This window comes from Pteropus vampyrus, unplaced genomic scaffold (genome assembly GCF_000151845.1).
Source record: "Pteropus vampyrus isolate Shadow unplaced genomic scaffold, Pvam_2.0 Scaffold18, whole genome shotgun sequence".
Taxonomy (NCBI): Eukaryota; Metazoa; Chordata; class Mammalia; order Chiroptera; family Pteropodidae; genus Pteropus; species Pteropus vampyrus.
The window spans coordinates 11,350,934-11,367,481 of record NW_011888799.1 but is presented as its reverse complement, the minus strand read 5'-3'; the positions used below and the strand labels follow the sequence as shown (position 1 = coordinate 11,367,481).

The window sequence follows — 16,548 nt, the reverse complement described above, 5'->3', positions numbered from 1 at the left end:
AAATCTTTTTACTTTTAGTTGCTTTGTCTGGTGTGTAGCAGGCAGTCCAAAATATATAAAAATGTTTTCTTTACATGCTACCTCACAAGTTTTCTTTCTTGAAGACTTTCTCTCTAAAATCCATTAATGTCCTTCTTGACCATTATTTCCTAAGAGGCTATTGCTTTTGACCCTTTTACTGAGCTGCCTAGGGTTCCCTCATGACGTCTGGTCTCCCTCTCTGTAATGAGCATTAAACTCAATTTGTTTAACTAAAGCTATGTTTCTGGTGGTGTCTGCCTAGATAATGACAGAATTATGGCACCTTCTAAATTAACTGAAAAAATATTCCTGGGGAGATTAAAAAATTATTGCAGGTATTTATTTTACAAATAGATAAAAGCAATCCAGACAACATACTATAGTTGGTTAGAAATGATTTTTGATATATTTTAATGACAGTTAATTCACATGTATATACATATCATCATCATAATGAGAGAAGTTCTAGAAAGGATTGTTTGAATTTTCTTTTAAGGGAATAAATGTGCTTATGTCCCTTTTAAATAATTTTATGAAATAAAAGTATGCTTTGATGGCAGGGGAAAACAAGTATTGAACATCGATTCGCTAACTTAATCAAAGAAATAAAATGTTCATGCTGCCTCCAAAGGTAAAGTTACCTGGCAAACCTTAATTATATCACAAAGTCTAGGGAATTACGTAAAAAAAAAAATAAAGGTGTTTGGGGATTTCTCAAGTTCCAAATGACCAGACAGAAAATGCAAGTCATCAGCTAAGGAATTATAACAATAGAAAACATTTATGAACTAGTTTTATGAACTAGGCCCTATAAACACTTTATATATATTAAGTTATTGTGTCAAATTTCCTCTGCACTAACCAATAAATGAGCTCTATTCAGCCATTATAAATCATGAGACTGTGGCTGTTCTTATTTTATGGCTTCGGGCAAATAAATGGAAAAGTAACAACATAAATGTGAATTCCTAGGCTTGGCAACTGCTAAACACAGTGTTTTCAGGACTACATTATATGCTAATGGTAGATTTAGAGGCTAATTTTAAACTGCATATTGGAAAATAATTAATCCTAAAGAAGCCTCAGCCTTTGCAATATCATCATAGGTAAACAGTTTTACAAACTTATAAATTCATAAATTACTATGGGATACTCTAAAAAACACTCTTTAAGAGGCATCCAGTCTCTCATAGGCTTCTTCGATGAAAGTTAACATGTTCTTCATCTGGGATGAATTATGGAGAATATCCAAGTCCTTCAGGAGAGGGTTCTGGTTTGGAATTTGAGCCAAAATTTCTTTCTGTGGGTACAATAGTATAATTACTTAAAAATGTTTTTTATTTAGATATAATTGGCATGTGACATTAGCTTTAGGTGTGTAACATGATTCAATATTTGTATATACTGTGAAATGATGACCACAATAAGTTTAGTTAACATCCATTACCACACATTATCACAAATTTTCTTGTGATGGGAACTTTTAAAATTTACTTAGCAACTTTCAAAAATATAATATAGTATTATTAACTATAATCACTGCGCTGTACATTGCAACTCCATGACTTATTTTCCAACTGGGATTTTGTATCTTTTGACCATCTTTGTCTATATGTTTTTAACCCTTTCTGTGAAAAGGATCAAATGATGTTACTTAGAGAGAAAGATATAACAAATCTCATGTACCCACCACTCAACTTCAATAACCATCAACTCGTTGTTCTTTTTTCAAATCTATGTTATTCTGTTTTCTTTCTGCCTATTCCCGTTCCTTACACCCCGGGTGAATTATAGACAGGAAAATTTCAAATTACTTTTTGAGAAAATATAAAGACTTTCTACCACTATAGACATTTACAATATCTACTTGGGTCCTTTGAAAAAAAGATAAATTACCAGTGTAGAGCCTTCTACAAATAAGACATAATATTATTTTATGAAGTTACATGCCATCCTTATAAGCACAAACAAAAGCAACTGTCAGAATTTACTTCCAGAAATCTATCCTATAGCTATGACTACACAAATCTGTAAAAATATATATACAAGGGTTTACTCAGCACTACTTGTAATTGCACACATTATTTCCATCAGTAATTCACAAACTATATTATGGTACACCCATACAATGGAATATTACACAGCTATTGACAAGAACAAGACAGATCTACATGAACTGACAAAGAAAGATGTTCATACTATAGTGTCAAGTGAGAAAAATAATGTTAAGTTTATATCATAAATTCTATTTTTTAATAAGAAACAGGATAGAATGGTTTTATATATGCAATTCATAACTGGTGATATAGTCAATATAGTCAATTGGTACTTACCTGAAGTGTGGGTGCTTTGAGACTCTTCTGAGAAAGTTCTGGAAGAGAGAGTACTCCACTATCTATTTGAAACATCTAAAGTAAGAAAAGGGAGCTATAGATTATTTCAAAAGACTGATTTCTTTCATCTTCGTACACTCAAAAGTTGTCTTGGTAGAATGCAAGCATTAGAAATTACATCATTAAACAATACATCATTAAACAATTACCTGTTTTACCTTCTCCTAGCAATACATCTAGCAATACATCATTAAACAATTACCTGTTTAGCAATACATCATTAAACAATTACCTGTTTTACTTTCTCCTCCTCTTCTTCCACCTCACTTGTCAGAATCTAGCAATACATCATTAAACAATTAGCAATACATCATTAAATAATTACCTGTTTTATCTTCTCCTCCTCTTCTTCCACCTCACTTGTCAGAATTTGAATTTTGTTTTTTAGGGCCTGAATACTCCCAGTCATCGACTCTGTGGTCTCTACTATTTTATCTATTTCTTCCTGAGTCAGAAAGAGAACGTTAATGTTTTAAATTAAATATTTTATTAAATGAAACCCAAAGATATATACATATACATATTTTTAAAACACCTCATATTGAAACACTGCTTAAAGAAACTGGCAAATATATTTTCACTTTTCTTTCAAAAAATAGACTTCCTAGAAACTAATTTACCAATGTAGTAATGCATTATAAGGAAATTTAATATCCCCGGAACAAGGAGATACATCCATGTATAAGAATGTTTCCTCAAAAATTTAGCAAAACTGCTAATATCAGAGATTCTGAAAGACCCATGTTAATCGAGCAGGGCGCCCAAAAACTGATGGCTTAAAATCCCACTATGTTCTGCCTATTCATCTCTACCCCCACTACACACCCCTGACAATCACTGATCTTTTTATTGTCTCCATAGTTCTGTCTTTTCCAGTCTGTCATATAGTTGCAATCGTACAGTATGCGGCCTTCTCTGATTGGCTTATTTCACTTAATAATATGCATTTAAGTTTCCTCTATGTCTTTTCAGGTCTTGATTGCTCATTTCTTTTTAATGCTGAATATATTCTCTTGTCTAGATGTGTCAGTTTATCCATTCACCTACTTAAAAACATCTTTTTTCCAAGTTAAGCATAACTTGTTTTTTTCCCAAATTTTGGCAATTGTGAATAATGCTGCTACAGAGATTCATGTGCAGTATTCTGTGTGGACGTAAATTTTTAACTCTTTTGGGTAAGTACCAAGGAGTATGATCACTGGATTGTGTGGCAAAAGACATACTTATTTTTGTAAGAAACCTCCAAACTGTCTTCCAAAGTGGCTCTACCATTTTAACCTATTCCTTAGCCCTAATTTCCTATTAATTGGTTGTTAGATTTAGAGAATACTGTTAAATACAATTTAAACCACACGTATTAACTTCCATGCGTGCCATAACAAATTACCATAAATTTGGTGGCTTAAAACAACAGAAATTTATCCTCTTACAGTTCTGGAAAGCACATGTCCAAAATCAAAGTATTAGTACGGCAGTGTTCCCTCTGAAGGCTCTAGGGGAGAATCCTTTCTTGCATCTTCCAGCTTCTGATGGCTGTCAGCATTCTTTGTAGCTCCATTACTCCAATTTCTGCATTTGTTTTCATGTGGCCTTTTCTTTCATGTTACTGTGTCTTTTATAAGGATACGTCTATCTCTTGAGGACACTTGTCATTGGATTAAGGGCCCATCCAAAGTAATCCAAGATGATTTTACCTGGCTATCCTGAAGTTAAATCCAACCTGGGAAGATTCTCTTTCCCAATAAGGTCATACTCACAGATTCCAGGGTTTAGGGTTTAGACATATCTTTTTAAGGGCCACCATTCAACCCATATAGAAGGGAATGAGAAACTGCACTGAATGAAGAATTAATATAATAAGGACTAAATTTTTCCATTATTAACTTTTAAAAATTAATTTTCTTCCATTGCTTTGGTTATTTTCTTTGGGTATTCCTACCATATTCATGTTGTATCTTCTTTGCCAAACTTTTGTATTTGTGACTTTTTCTCAATACCTTTAAAAAAAACTTTTTGACTTTTAAAATTTTCTCCTTATTTTACTATTTATTGTAAGCACTGTCTCTTGTGTTTGCTTTAGTACTCCTAATTTAGTCAAAATATATGAAAGGCTTTTTATTACTAATTCTTTCCTGAATTCTGTAACTTCATTTTGTAGTACAGCAGGTCCTTGAATAATATCAGTTCATTAAATATCATTTCGTTATAGCATTATGAAAAAAAAAAATATATCGATTCCTGACTGGGGCTACCTCCGGTGTAGAGTTTGCATGTTCTCCCCATGTCTGTGTGAGTCTTCTGAGTACTCTAATTTTCTCCTACATCTCAAAGATGTATATGTAAGGTGATCTGTGTGTCTACATTATCCCAGACTAAGTGTGGATGGGTGTGACTACACCTGGTGATGGAAGGGTGTCCTGTCCAGGGTCCTGCCTTTTGCTCTGAGCTGCTGGGATAGGATCAAGTCACCTGCGACTCTGAACTGAAATATATAAGTTGGAAAATAATTATCTTACTTGTTTTTATCAATCATTCTTAAATATATGTACAGCTCACATTTATTTCAATGATTTAGAATTGTTTGGGGTCTTTATTTAGAATTTTGGTGATATTTTTGTGATCAGAAATATGCTATAGGAACTTAACTCTTATTTATATCAATTAGCTCACAGTAAACTTGGCTTTGTTATATATCATTTTGCTTAAAGTCATAGTTTCCAAGAATTTACTGACACTGTATTTCTCAGAACCTGAGGACTAAGGTATTTATAGTACTGATTTATGATATTTTCCATACCATCCATTGTTTTTCTGACATTTTTTCAGTTCACTTGAGAAATCAGGTTAGTGTTCATCTGTTTTGTGAATACATATTTTTGGCATGCTTTTGTTGTCTATAGGAATGTTATTTTCTGTTCCTTTTCTTATATTTTCTTATGCTAACTCTGTGAAATTCTATGGTATGATGTGATCCGGAGAGATTAAAAAACTTTTGTCTCACGGGTTCCTATACCATCTTTTCAGAATCTCTCAGAGACTGTTCACCATTGCCTTTTCTCTAGCACCCACCATCACTGAGTGAGAGCTCTATAAACATGTTGTTGAACACAGCTTCTGTTACTGATAGCTGACAAAAGTTTTAGAAAGTCACCACCAGCAATAACTAGGCTGCAGTAGGAAAAAGCAGTGGTTCCAAGTATGGCATACAGGAGAAAACTAATGGATACAGACAAATTCTACAAACTCCTAGTTCGAAGACTCTCTTATAGAAATGAACTACTTTGCCCAAGATGCCAAGAGTACTTCCATTGAGCGACTGACTGTCAAGCAAATCACAGACTGTTGTGAGATAAATATATATTTGGTCTTCATTTCCTGTTCCAGGCACAGAGCTTCTAAAATCCTTGTAACTTCCTGAGTGATGGAGGGAATAAGAGCATATTTTCTTATAACATTTTTTTATCCTAGTTCCTTTCAGTTTCTGAAACCCTTGTAATTTTCTGAGTGATTTGCGTAAGAGGAACATCTTTTGTTATTCATAAGTCCCTTTCAACTATACCTGACTTTATGATAATGAATGGCTCAGGGATGAAGGCTGGTTGCCAGAGCAAACCATGATTAGGGGTTTGGAACTTTCAGTCCTACTCTTTGATCTCTGAGAAGGAGATCAAACAACTCTCAACAACAGGGTTTGGAGATCTTCCAGGTTGGTGATTACATTAAGGTGCTGAAAGGATGTTACACTAGAAGAGGCATGGAAACTCTGAACCCTTTCCCATATACCTTGCCCTATACATCTCTTCCTTTTGGCTGTTCCTGAGTTGAGTCCTTTATAATAAACAGGTAATAGTAAAATGCTTTCCTACGTTCTGTGAGTTGTTCTAGCAAATTATTGAACCTCGGAGGGGGTCACAGGAACCCCTGATTTATACTTGGTCGGTTAGATGTAGAGAAGGCTCAGACTTGCAACTAAGATCTGAAGTAGGAGGCAATCTTATGAGACTCAGTCTCTAATCTGCGGGGTCTATGCTAACTCCAGATAGTGTCAGATTTGAATTAAATTGTAGAACACCTAGCTGGTGTGGAAAATCCACACATTTGGTGTTATAAGTGTTGAGCATAGAAAATGTGTTTTCCATTTAACTGTTAATTAGGCTTTTGGCACATGGAGGTCCAATTATAGCTGTAAAACAGAAATGCCTCCCAGTATTACAAAACTCACACTATCATTTATTATCTCTGAGAACTTTTAAGTGATTTATGGAAATATTAAATGTTAAGGTAACATTTACCATTATTATACTTTAAAACCTTTAAAAATAACCTTACAAAAGGTTGAACTCATAGAAACAGAGTAGGAAAGTGATTGCCAGGGGCTGGGAAGTAGGGGAAATAGGAAGAGGATGTCAAAAGGGTATAAACTTTCAGCTATAAGATGATAAGGTCTGACAATCTAATGTAAAACATGGTAATTATAACTGATAACTCTGTACTGTGTAATTGAAATTTGCTAAAAAAAGACTTAAATGATCTTACCCCACCCTCCCCGCAAAAGATATATAATGTGAGGTGTTGGATATATTAATTAACTAAAGGGGGAAATTTTTCACAATGCATACATATTATCAAATCACCATGATGCACACTTTAAATATCTTACGATTTTGTCAATTATACTTCAATTAACTGAAAAAAAAAATAATTTCATTTAACTGTTCACTAAGTATTAGAACTAATGCCAGTACTAAATATAACCTTGAAAAGTAGTAACATTGGGATGAAAAATAAACATCTCACATTATGAAGTGAGGCAAACTAAAAAATATCATCCTATTAATATATAGTATATGTAGATTTACTGCTCAAATCATTCCAATGTTATCTCAATTATACGGACAAACTGAAATAAATTATTTGTGAATTTAGAATTATTAGAATTACTTGGGGATACATTCATTGCATAAACTACTGCCACTTTGTATTTACTGAATTGCTAACAAAAACCTAAGCACCATATCTACAAAGAACTTTGAAATGGTTAAGGGATATATAGTCCCATCTGTTTTAATTATTTCATAAGCCCGTAAGGTCGCTTTCTTGATCGTTCAAGTGTCCATTAATTAAAAAGATACAGTTAATCATGATAGCTAATGATATCTCCCATTAGCTTCTATAGGATAATGATTAGGAATTATGTTCTAATGTCAGATGGACTAGGTTCATATTATAACTTTAAGCAGTTTGTCTAAGGTTCAGCTAAAAATGTCAGTAAGTCTCTTTTTCACATTTGTAAAATGAGGATAATACAGTACAAACCTCTTTAAGCTGTGAGGATTAAGGGATATAACTATAAGTGCTCAGAACAGTGCCTAGAACAAAGAAAGCCCTCCTACCTCCTCTTTCTTCCCGCCAGAGGCAAGATGCCCCATTTCCCTCCTGAGACAGCCTTATTGTTAGGTATAACAACAATAATGACAATGACTGTGTTCCTGTCAATAAAGTATGGAAAAACTAATGTTTTGAAATTCTATAGTATTTAACGATGAGTTTCTCCAATTTGATAACCAAAAATACTAAGATGGTTACATAGTCTGATAAAAAAATAAAACTGCTACTTAATCATTAATATATTAGAAATACTTTTAATTTTAGAGGCCCAAAGTTTAGGCAGATTTTGCCTTGATTACAAAAAAAAATAAAAGATTTTAATGAAAAACCTGGTTCAAGATCTAGTATTTATCATCAGAATATCATGATAATGTAGAAAACTTTTTGGTTTCTTCCCCTTCCCCTTAATTACGGATTCCCTGTTCAAATTTCATACCTGCAATAATGTCAGACCTTCTTCATTAGTTCTGTACTTTGCCCTTTCCATTTTCAGTAGACTTGACACACTAGTTAAATCTTGCAGCTTTTTGGGAGGGACTTTTAGGGTTTCACACAGTTGTAGCAATCTTAAGGAAAGAATAAAAACATAATTACTTGCTTATTTTTTGAGTACCACTAGTATTTTGTTTTGTTTTGAAATACTGTTGCCATCTTTATTTTGCCCTCATAGTCCCAAGGGTTATAATATTCTTTTATTAACAATAGCTAACCTTAGCAGTAAGTCTCCCCAGAAAAGTTCTAGCAAATCATCATTTAACCTTTCATAAGATTTATCTTAAACGATGGGGAACTTAGGCTGCTTCATAAAAGAAAAAATTTCTATTTTACACATTTAACAATTATTTATATACATTTTTAAAATCAAAATTTCACTATGTCTTCTAAATGTGTTAAATATTCCAGCACATAAGTCTATCATTTATCTTGAATTATTGGGTTTTGGAGTACTACTACAGTACTACTCTCTAGAGAGAGTACTACTCTCTAAGTCTTAACTATGAACCCGGACTCTAAATCTGTTGTTTTAAACAATGCAACCAATAAAAGAGAACTTCTACATCAGTTACTCTAACTTAATGATTTTAAAGAAAACTGAGTCCCGTTGACTTTAAGTCAAATAAAACACTAAGATTAAGGTGCTTTATTCTAAAGTACTATCAAAATGAATATTCAATATTAAAGTTAAAAAAATCTTCCTTCAATTTGGGTTGATAAGCTCACCAATAGACACTGAACTTTTACTACCCTCACTTCTAGCAGAGAGCAATATAGCTTTCCTAGATTTGATTCTTGAATTCCATATGAAGAATCAAGGAGGAAAATCTAAATTTGGTTGCTTTTATCTAATAGGAGAATTTTGGGGTTCTAAAAAGTCTTACTACTTAATTTGAACAATAGTGGAACCCAAGACTTATCTTCCTGGGCTCTTATTCAAAATACTAATTTTTATAAAGAAAAAAGTAGGCAGTATAAACACCAATCATAATTTTCATTAATCTACTGGGATAAACTTCAGTTATCCAGAAAATCATCACTAGGGCATCATATTTAAGCATATAAATCTGTCTGTCTAAGTCTTCCCAAGAGGGATAAGTTTTTGATTTCTCAACTTAAAGTTTCCATTTATGAATTTTCTTCCAAAAGTGTATTAAGTCAATTTGTGGAAGAGTCATCCACTGTTATAAATGTTCTAAATATGGTTAGATTTTCAGGATTCTTGCAAAATCTAATTAAACTAAAAGTGTAACATGAATGTACCCTACTATATCAATAACACCTAATCATTATAACATTGTTTCTATGGGACAACTTTCCCAAAATATGTTCCCCTAGAAACTATAGTAGCTAATCATTTTGTCTGATTAGCAACTGTTTGTCTGACCGTAGGGGTAGGCATATGACCCAGTCTATATCAATCATAACAGCTCTTGCCACAAAATCAGTCCACAGATAGGTGCATTACCTAAGCTGGGGCAATCAAGAGTCCATCTCCCAGGATTTTCTAAATGAAGCTAAGAGGATAAGCATTTTGTTTCTCCTCTTTCTTCACAAGGCTAAAAAGATAAATAAGGAGCTTGTCTATGTCTACAGTTCTAATCTAGTCAGGACAATCTCTCAAAGAATAAAGTCAAAATGCAGACCGAAGCAGAGATAAAACTAATATATAAAATAGTTTCTGTGGTAAACTCCAATTTAGGAGATGCTAGGTTAAGCAAAATGAAATAGATTTATTTACTGCAGGACTTTCAATATGCTAATGTACCTAAATATAATTCACTAGATATATCACTTTTATTTAAGTTATATTTTAAAATAAGTGTTCTGAATATACTTTGAGAAATATTGCTACAGAAAAATTTATTAATAGATTTGATGAGAATCATTTGCTAAGCTTGCACTCTGCTATATTATTAAAAGAGAAAGTATCTTGAGTATTGCTAATTTGGGAATGAAAGAGAGTGAGTGGTAAAGCAAAAATGAAGAGAAAACAGGCAGTCTTTGAAATATGTCTCCATGGCTACTACATGATGAAGAGACAGCTTATATGTTGAACAGAATTTAATATTTTCTGATGACCCAGAGTGATAAATAGCCTCATTTACACAGCAAACATGTCCTATATTAAGACCATACACAGCTATACTTTTATTACATATTATCATATTTATTAGCTTTTTAGTGCACTCCTTCAATATTAGGCTATCATTCCTATAAACCATTTAAAGGCCTGCTAGCAGTCTTTTCTTTAATCTCTTTAATCTCTCTCCACAAATTGTCACCCGCACCCCACCTTTTCTATTTTGCTACCATCCTTGAGAATTATACTTAAAGTAAGCAGAATTTGTTTTCAGCCTTCCCAAGAATAACATAGTAGGTGACAAACATTTCCGGGCAAACCTGTAAATGAGATGCAGAACATTCTTCTTTGAAAAGAAAAAGTTGTGTAAATACTAGAAAAAAGTAGTCACTAAAAATTACTGGCAGTGGTATGATTTTAAGAACACATGAAAATAAACCTCCATTTGTTACTTACCACAAGGTGAAGAGCAGTAATATCCTGGAAAATTATACTTGTTGCTTGTTCAAATAATGTAATGCAATATGAAGTGAAGGAAAAACACAGCAATAGGATAAATATCAGGTAAGAGTGGCAAACTCTTAACTTTATATTGTTCAAAATGACGTTGAATGGAGTTCGAGTTGACAAAATATCTTTCAAATCCCAATAACAGAAAAGTGAATTGTGGAAGAAGGTGTTTTGTCATTTTCAGATTCTTTTTTATAAATTCTCTTGAACTTAACTCAGAATCATATGCAGCAGCAGTTTAGGGTAGAATATATATTCCCAAATTGTTCCCCTTCTTAAAACAACAAGCACAACAACAAAAAAAACAAAATGAAAAACTTTTATATTCTATAAATGTCTGTTCTGGCACTACAGGAACAGCTTAGACTTTTACTAAATATGTTTTAACCATGCCGTATTGCATAACTATATTACCTTTTCTTCAGGCAGTTGAGTTGATATTGAATTTGTTCATTTTCTCTACCACTGTTACTCAAAATTGCTCTAGAAAAGAAACAAGGATTGAATCAATATTAGTATGGAACACAACTAATATAATCTGTTTACTTTTTCTGATTTCTCTCAAGTGCCTCTCATTACTAACCAGGCAGAATCAATCACTTTTTCTTTGATATTAAATGCATTTTAAGCAGAAGTATAATCAAAGTTATTTTTATCATATTATATTGTTGTAATTAATTTATATGCCTGACTCTTCTGATGCATTTCACCTCCTTCATATGAAAGAATCATGTCTTATTTTCTTTGTATCCAGTCTAGCATGGTAACTTCCATATACAGTGTCAATTTGAACTCAACTTCTTCCTAAAGTGTCCCTATTGACAGAATAGGTTAAAAGTTTTAGATAGAAAATCAGGCCACATATACTTTTTTGCTAAAGCTGATGTCATTAAAAGACAGTAAATATATCTTCTTCTGAAAGAGAAAAACACCCTATCACCAAAAAATAGATAATAGCTTTTAAAAGGATACTGTCTATAGAAACACATAAGTAGAAATAAAAAAAATGAAAGAGAAAAATTTCATACTCACATTATTACTGTTTCCATCATAGTTTGCAAATACTCTCTGCTACTCTTTGAAAGAGGCTGCCAGGTTTTTCTCTTGCTGGATGCTATCTTAACCTGTTTTAGACTAGTATCCTTTGTTTGTCCTGTCTCCAGTGAAAGAAGAGAATCTGGTCAATCTAGCAGTTTGTATGTTTTTACTTAAAAAGTGATTGAAGCATAAATTTATCTAAAAAAACCTAATGGAATTATGAGATCCAAAAATATTATAAAGCTGAATAAACTTTAATATCCTTTTTATTGAACAGCCATAACATGCCAGGTGTTAAGTATAAATATGCTATATATGGTTAACTAAAATAATATTAACTGATATTGCAGATACAAACTCAAGACAATTTTAAAGGAAGAACCAAGCTACAATTATTAGGATTCAACATAAAAGTCTGGTTCTCAGAAATGACCTGAATTAAAAAGCTTCATTAAGACTAGAAAACTCTTTTTACCAAATGTTGCATGGAAACCGGAACAAAAGAGATTAACCAAAACAGAAACAGATCGTCAGTGTTTAGTAGGTTTGTTAATTGTTCTACTAACAAGGGATAAACAAAGGAGATATGCTATTGGCTGGCATAAAGATTTGTTTTGGAGAGAAAGGAAATTAAATAATTATAATTACAAGAATGCAAAGAATTACAAAAACAAAAGTGCTGTGCACGATGGATGTATAAAACCAGGGGATGTAACCTGGTCCTGGGTGAGAGGTTGAGAATTCTTCTATGGAGAAGTAATGTTTAAGTAAAGATGAATATTCCAAACTAATTTAAATAAAATTAGGTAGTGGTTCCAAACTAATCTATACAGTGGTGACAGAACAGAAGAATATCTGTTTTGAAAAGAAATCATTTGATATGTCTATATATCACGGATCAATAATAATTCAGACTGTGGGATATTTTGATATTCTCTGGTTTCTATCAATTTAGAACTTGACACAGTATTTTGCTAAAGATTTTAAGTAAAATTTCAGTTGACCAAAATAACTGACTAACTAGTACTACTTATTCTTGCAAAAATGAGACTGCGGTTGTTTATTACTATCTTTGGCTTTTGCAGAACTCATAAACAAGATGCTGATAATTTCTTCATAAATACAGGAAGCTTGTGAAAGAGACATCAAACAAGATACAGAAAAGAAATACCTTCAGAAGACAGACACTTTAGTTGATTATTTTTTTTTTGCTGTGTTTCTAACGTAGAGAGGAAAACACATGCACATATACAGAGAATTAAACATCAATAAAAAAAAATATTGCTTCTGCAATAGGTCTATCATGTTATGTTGATGAGTAGTCATATACCTTTCTGGTTAGATAGTAAAGTATATTGCCACTTGTATAGAAAAAGGGTATGTATTTATCACAGGCAAAGGATATACTAAAATAATTCCTGGACAGCTATGATAATGTATAATAGAATTTCACATGGTATCAAACAATGTTTTAAATCATTACTCATATTGCCAGTGAAATAGTGTTCCATATTTTACCTGCAAAACAAGAGTAAAACATGGAAAAAAAAATGTGGTTATTTCATTTATTGTTTTATAAGAGATGGGCAAAATCATGGTAGGAAGAAGTTAATTCCTACCAAACTAATTTTTCTCTATGTTAATAAAAATCTCCTCCACCAACTGACAGATTCTCTTATCTTTTAATATATGAATGCCACAGAATTTGTATACTTTATTCCTATTCTTTCCATTTAAACACCTTTGCAATGTCCTATGACCCACTCTTCTGATCAATATCTTCAGAATTGAAGTAAATAATTTTTACTTAATGTTGCAACAGCTCCCACATAACAATATGAATTACTATAATCTGCAGTAAAACTGACTTTTAGTCTTCACATAGTCCTATACATAGAACAGACAATATTTGTAATAAAGAGTTCTGGATGATAAACTAGATATTTTCATTACCTCTTTTTCTGATAACTCCACTTCCTCATGACCGATTTTTCTTTTTCGATTTCTTTTTAACTGTTGAGGCATTTTCTTGGTAGCGTTTGCTTTGCTAGACATCTTGATCTAAACAGAACAATTTTAACAGTGCTTCAAAAAAAATCTGTAAAGATAAAAAGGACACATAAAAATGTTTAATACTTGCATAATATTTTGTTAAAAAGATTACCTATAAATGTTCCAAAGTAGCTTTTTAAACCATTTAAACATTGTTATATAACAAATAATAATGGTTCTCGTATAACAGTAAGGCTATCCAATTTCATTCCTAGAAATTTCTTCCTTTTGTATTGCTGTAAAAAATCATTTTCAAAATGCTTTTGCACTTTATACTCCCCCATACAATTTCATTATCTCTATGTTTAAATCCAAGAAAATGTAAATATAAAGTGCTGAATTGTCCTACTCTGGTCACAGATTAACTATGATATTTGTTATCTCACAGACATCCCTCAGGTCTTCTTGTTGGAAGTCAAATGGATTTATCATTCTACTTATGACAAAGAAAGAAGGAAATAATTTTTAAGATTATACCATGAACCTATGTTGTGCAAATTCATGTGGAAAATTCATTCATAAGGATTTGAGCCAAAACTCTCTGTGGACTATGTATATTTTAACAAGAGCACAAAGTATACAGATTCCGCTGTTCTCTCAACCAACTACAATAGGCACAGGAGTGCGGATGGGGATATCAATGACAAAATTCAGAATAACTCCTTTTCTCTATCTAATAGTCCTTTACATCAAACTCATTCCTGCTAAAAAGCAGCACTGTTTTCATTGATACTTACTTGTAGCAATAAACCATAATACAAAAAGTTTCTCAACCTCATCACTATTAACATTTGGGATGGGTTAATTCTTTGCTGTGGGAGCTGTCCTGTGTACTATAGGATGTTTAGCAGCATTCCTGGCCTCTACCCACTAGATATCAGTAGTACCTTTTCCAGTTGTGACAAGCGAAACTGTCTCCAGACATTATCAATGTTCCCTGCTGTATAATCCCCGGGGGTCGAGAACCACTGCCAAGAGTGAGCCAGGGGTGAAGATAAACTGCCCAGGTTCCCAATCCTGGCCCTGCCATTTAATTAACTATATAGCCTTGGACACATAAATTTGCTCACTTTCCCCAATGGTAAAATGGGTTGTTAAAAATATCAACATCGAAGGCTTTTGTAAAGCTAAAATTTTGTACAGAATACATGAAATGCCTAAAACAATATTTGGGACATAGTAAGAACACTAAATAAAAGCCATAATTTTCTGCCACTATTGCTCCAGATGTAGTGCATACAAAAAGGAATAAATCTTGCCTTGTTTTACATCCACAGGAAACCACAGTCTAATAGTAGTGGGTAAACAGATATGAAAACAATTACTACATACGATTATACACAATATGACAAATGTTAGACAAATGAGTGAATGACTATCTAATGGTGTGTGTGGGGGGGAGGCGGAATATACAGTATTCAGAGAAAAAAAATATTTGAATTACATTTTGAAACACTGAACCAGATTGGGGGGCGGGCGGTGTGAAGAATTCTCGAGAAAACAGCAAAAACCTGATGGCAGGGTACGCAGCTTGAAAGTAACTGGTGTGTTTAGGGACAGGAAAAGTTCGGCGAGACTTTTAACGTGTATGGCAGGAATGGACGGAAATGACTTGAGCAGTGGTTTGCGGCGGGACCATATACTGCAGTAAAGAATTTATTCTTTACCGTGTAGGAAACAGGGAGGCATCCTACGTCGTCTTGTTTTCCTCACTAGCTTACTTAAAACCAAGTACCTCAAACTAGGCCTCTATATGGGCACAAGAGGTGAGCACAAACACACAATGATTACCTCTTGACAAGGGACGCCTCCGGAAAGACGCTGCCGATCGCAGCAACCTCAAAGCCAGACACTAATCTCTAAGGCTGCATTTCACCCCACGACTGTGTGCTGGAGAGATACGATGAGGACAAGGATGATTCGGGGAAAGGAGGGAAGAACCAAGCGTGACTTCACTCCCTCCTCGCAAATCAAATATTTTAATACGTGGCTCCACCAAAGACAGACCTGTTCGGATTTCCCTCCCTTCTGAATGCAAAATGCATTCACGCGCCTCAAATGCAAACTGCGGAGGTTGCCACAAACGTGTTGGCCACAAACCTCGTTCCCCAACCTAGACCCACTGGCAGGCTAAGCGTTTCACTACTCACCAACCACTCCTCTTGAACTCCGGGAGCCGGGCTCAGAGCATTTCGCGCCCAAACAATCGAAGCGGAGGGGATCCGGAAGTGGCTGGTAGAAACCGGAAACGCGAGAGGCGGGCAGCTAGTCACCCCTAACGTCATCAGAGGCGCGCCCACGAGAGCGAGATGTAATTGGCTGAAGGGAGGGTGTTGTCGGCCTACGCTCCTCTCCCCCGCCCGCCGACTCTCCGGCTGGCTTTACATTTGCTCCGTAGCGGGCCCAGCTGTGTGTACCTCTAGCTAGTAGGGGCTGGAACCCCGAAATTTAGCCGCGCTTTCCCAAAATCGAGGTCCAAGACAAGCCGGCCAGTGAGTAGGATAGTGCACCTTGGAGCACGTCTGCCTTTCAAATCCTCTATTCTTCTGGCTCCGCTCTTCCCCTGAC

General features: G+C 34.0%; 2 protein-coding genes across 6 annotated transcripts in view; one reads left to right on the top strand and one right to left on the bottom strand.

Moving 5' to 3' along the window:
- Positions 1 to 404: 404 nt before the first annotated feature.
- On the bottom strand, positions 405 to 16,258 carry CENPQ (centromere protein Q). 5 transcript variants are annotated; one of them, XM_023527682.1, is made up of 10 exons: positions 16,131 to 16,258; positions 15,772 to 15,870; positions 13,882 to 14,026; positions 13,100 to 13,152; positions 11,923 to 12,043; positions 11,305 to 11,373; positions 8,239 to 8,368; positions 2,740 to 2,859; positions 2,355 to 2,429; positions 405 to 1,321 (listed from the first exon to the last, which is right to left on the bottom strand). In XM_023527682.1, the coding sequence occupies exons 3-10, from the start codon at positions 13,908 to 13,910 to the stop codon at positions 1,190 to 1,192; spliced, it is 729 nt and encodes a 242-aa protein (XP_023383450.1). In that variant the 5' UTR covers positions 13,911 to 14,026; positions 15,772 to 15,870; positions 16,131 to 16,258; the 3' UTR covers positions 405 to 1,189. The 5 variants fall into 5 exon arrangements, with proteins under 5 accessions (XP_023383450.1, XP_011353100.1, XP_023383451.1 ...); XM_011354798.2 differs by lacking the exon at positions 13,100 to 13,152 and having other exon boundaries at positions 11,923 to 12,047; XM_023527683.1 differs by lacking the exon at positions 15,772 to 15,870 and having other exon boundaries at positions 13,100 to 13,147; positions 13,866 to 14,026; positions 16,131 to 16,236.
- A 71-nt stretch (positions 16,259 to 16,329) lies between these two features.
- The window catches only part of MUT (methylmalonyl-CoA mutase), a 46,500-nt gene continuing 46,281 nt past the window's right edge, over positions 16,330 to 16,548 (top strand). The window contains exon 1 of the mRNA XM_011354842.2: positions 16,330 to 16,472. The gene's annotated coding sequence lies outside the window, so the exon portion shown is untranslated. The remainder of the gene's footprint in view (positions 16,473 to 16,548) is intronic.

Coding starts and splice junctions, on each gene's coding strand:
- CENPQ (XM_023527683.1), bottom strand. CDS start 13,983: ATGTCTAGCAAAGCAAACGCTACCAAGAAAATGCCTCAACAGTTAAAA. Junction 11,374..11,922: donor ATGATGGAAACAGTAATAAT/GTGAGTATGAAA, acceptor TTTCTTTTCTAG/AGCAATTTTGAGTAACAGTG. Junction 8,369..11,304: donor CTCAACTGCCTGAAGAAAAG/GTAATATAGTTA, acceptor TCTTTCCTTAAG/ATTGCTACAACTGTGTGAAA.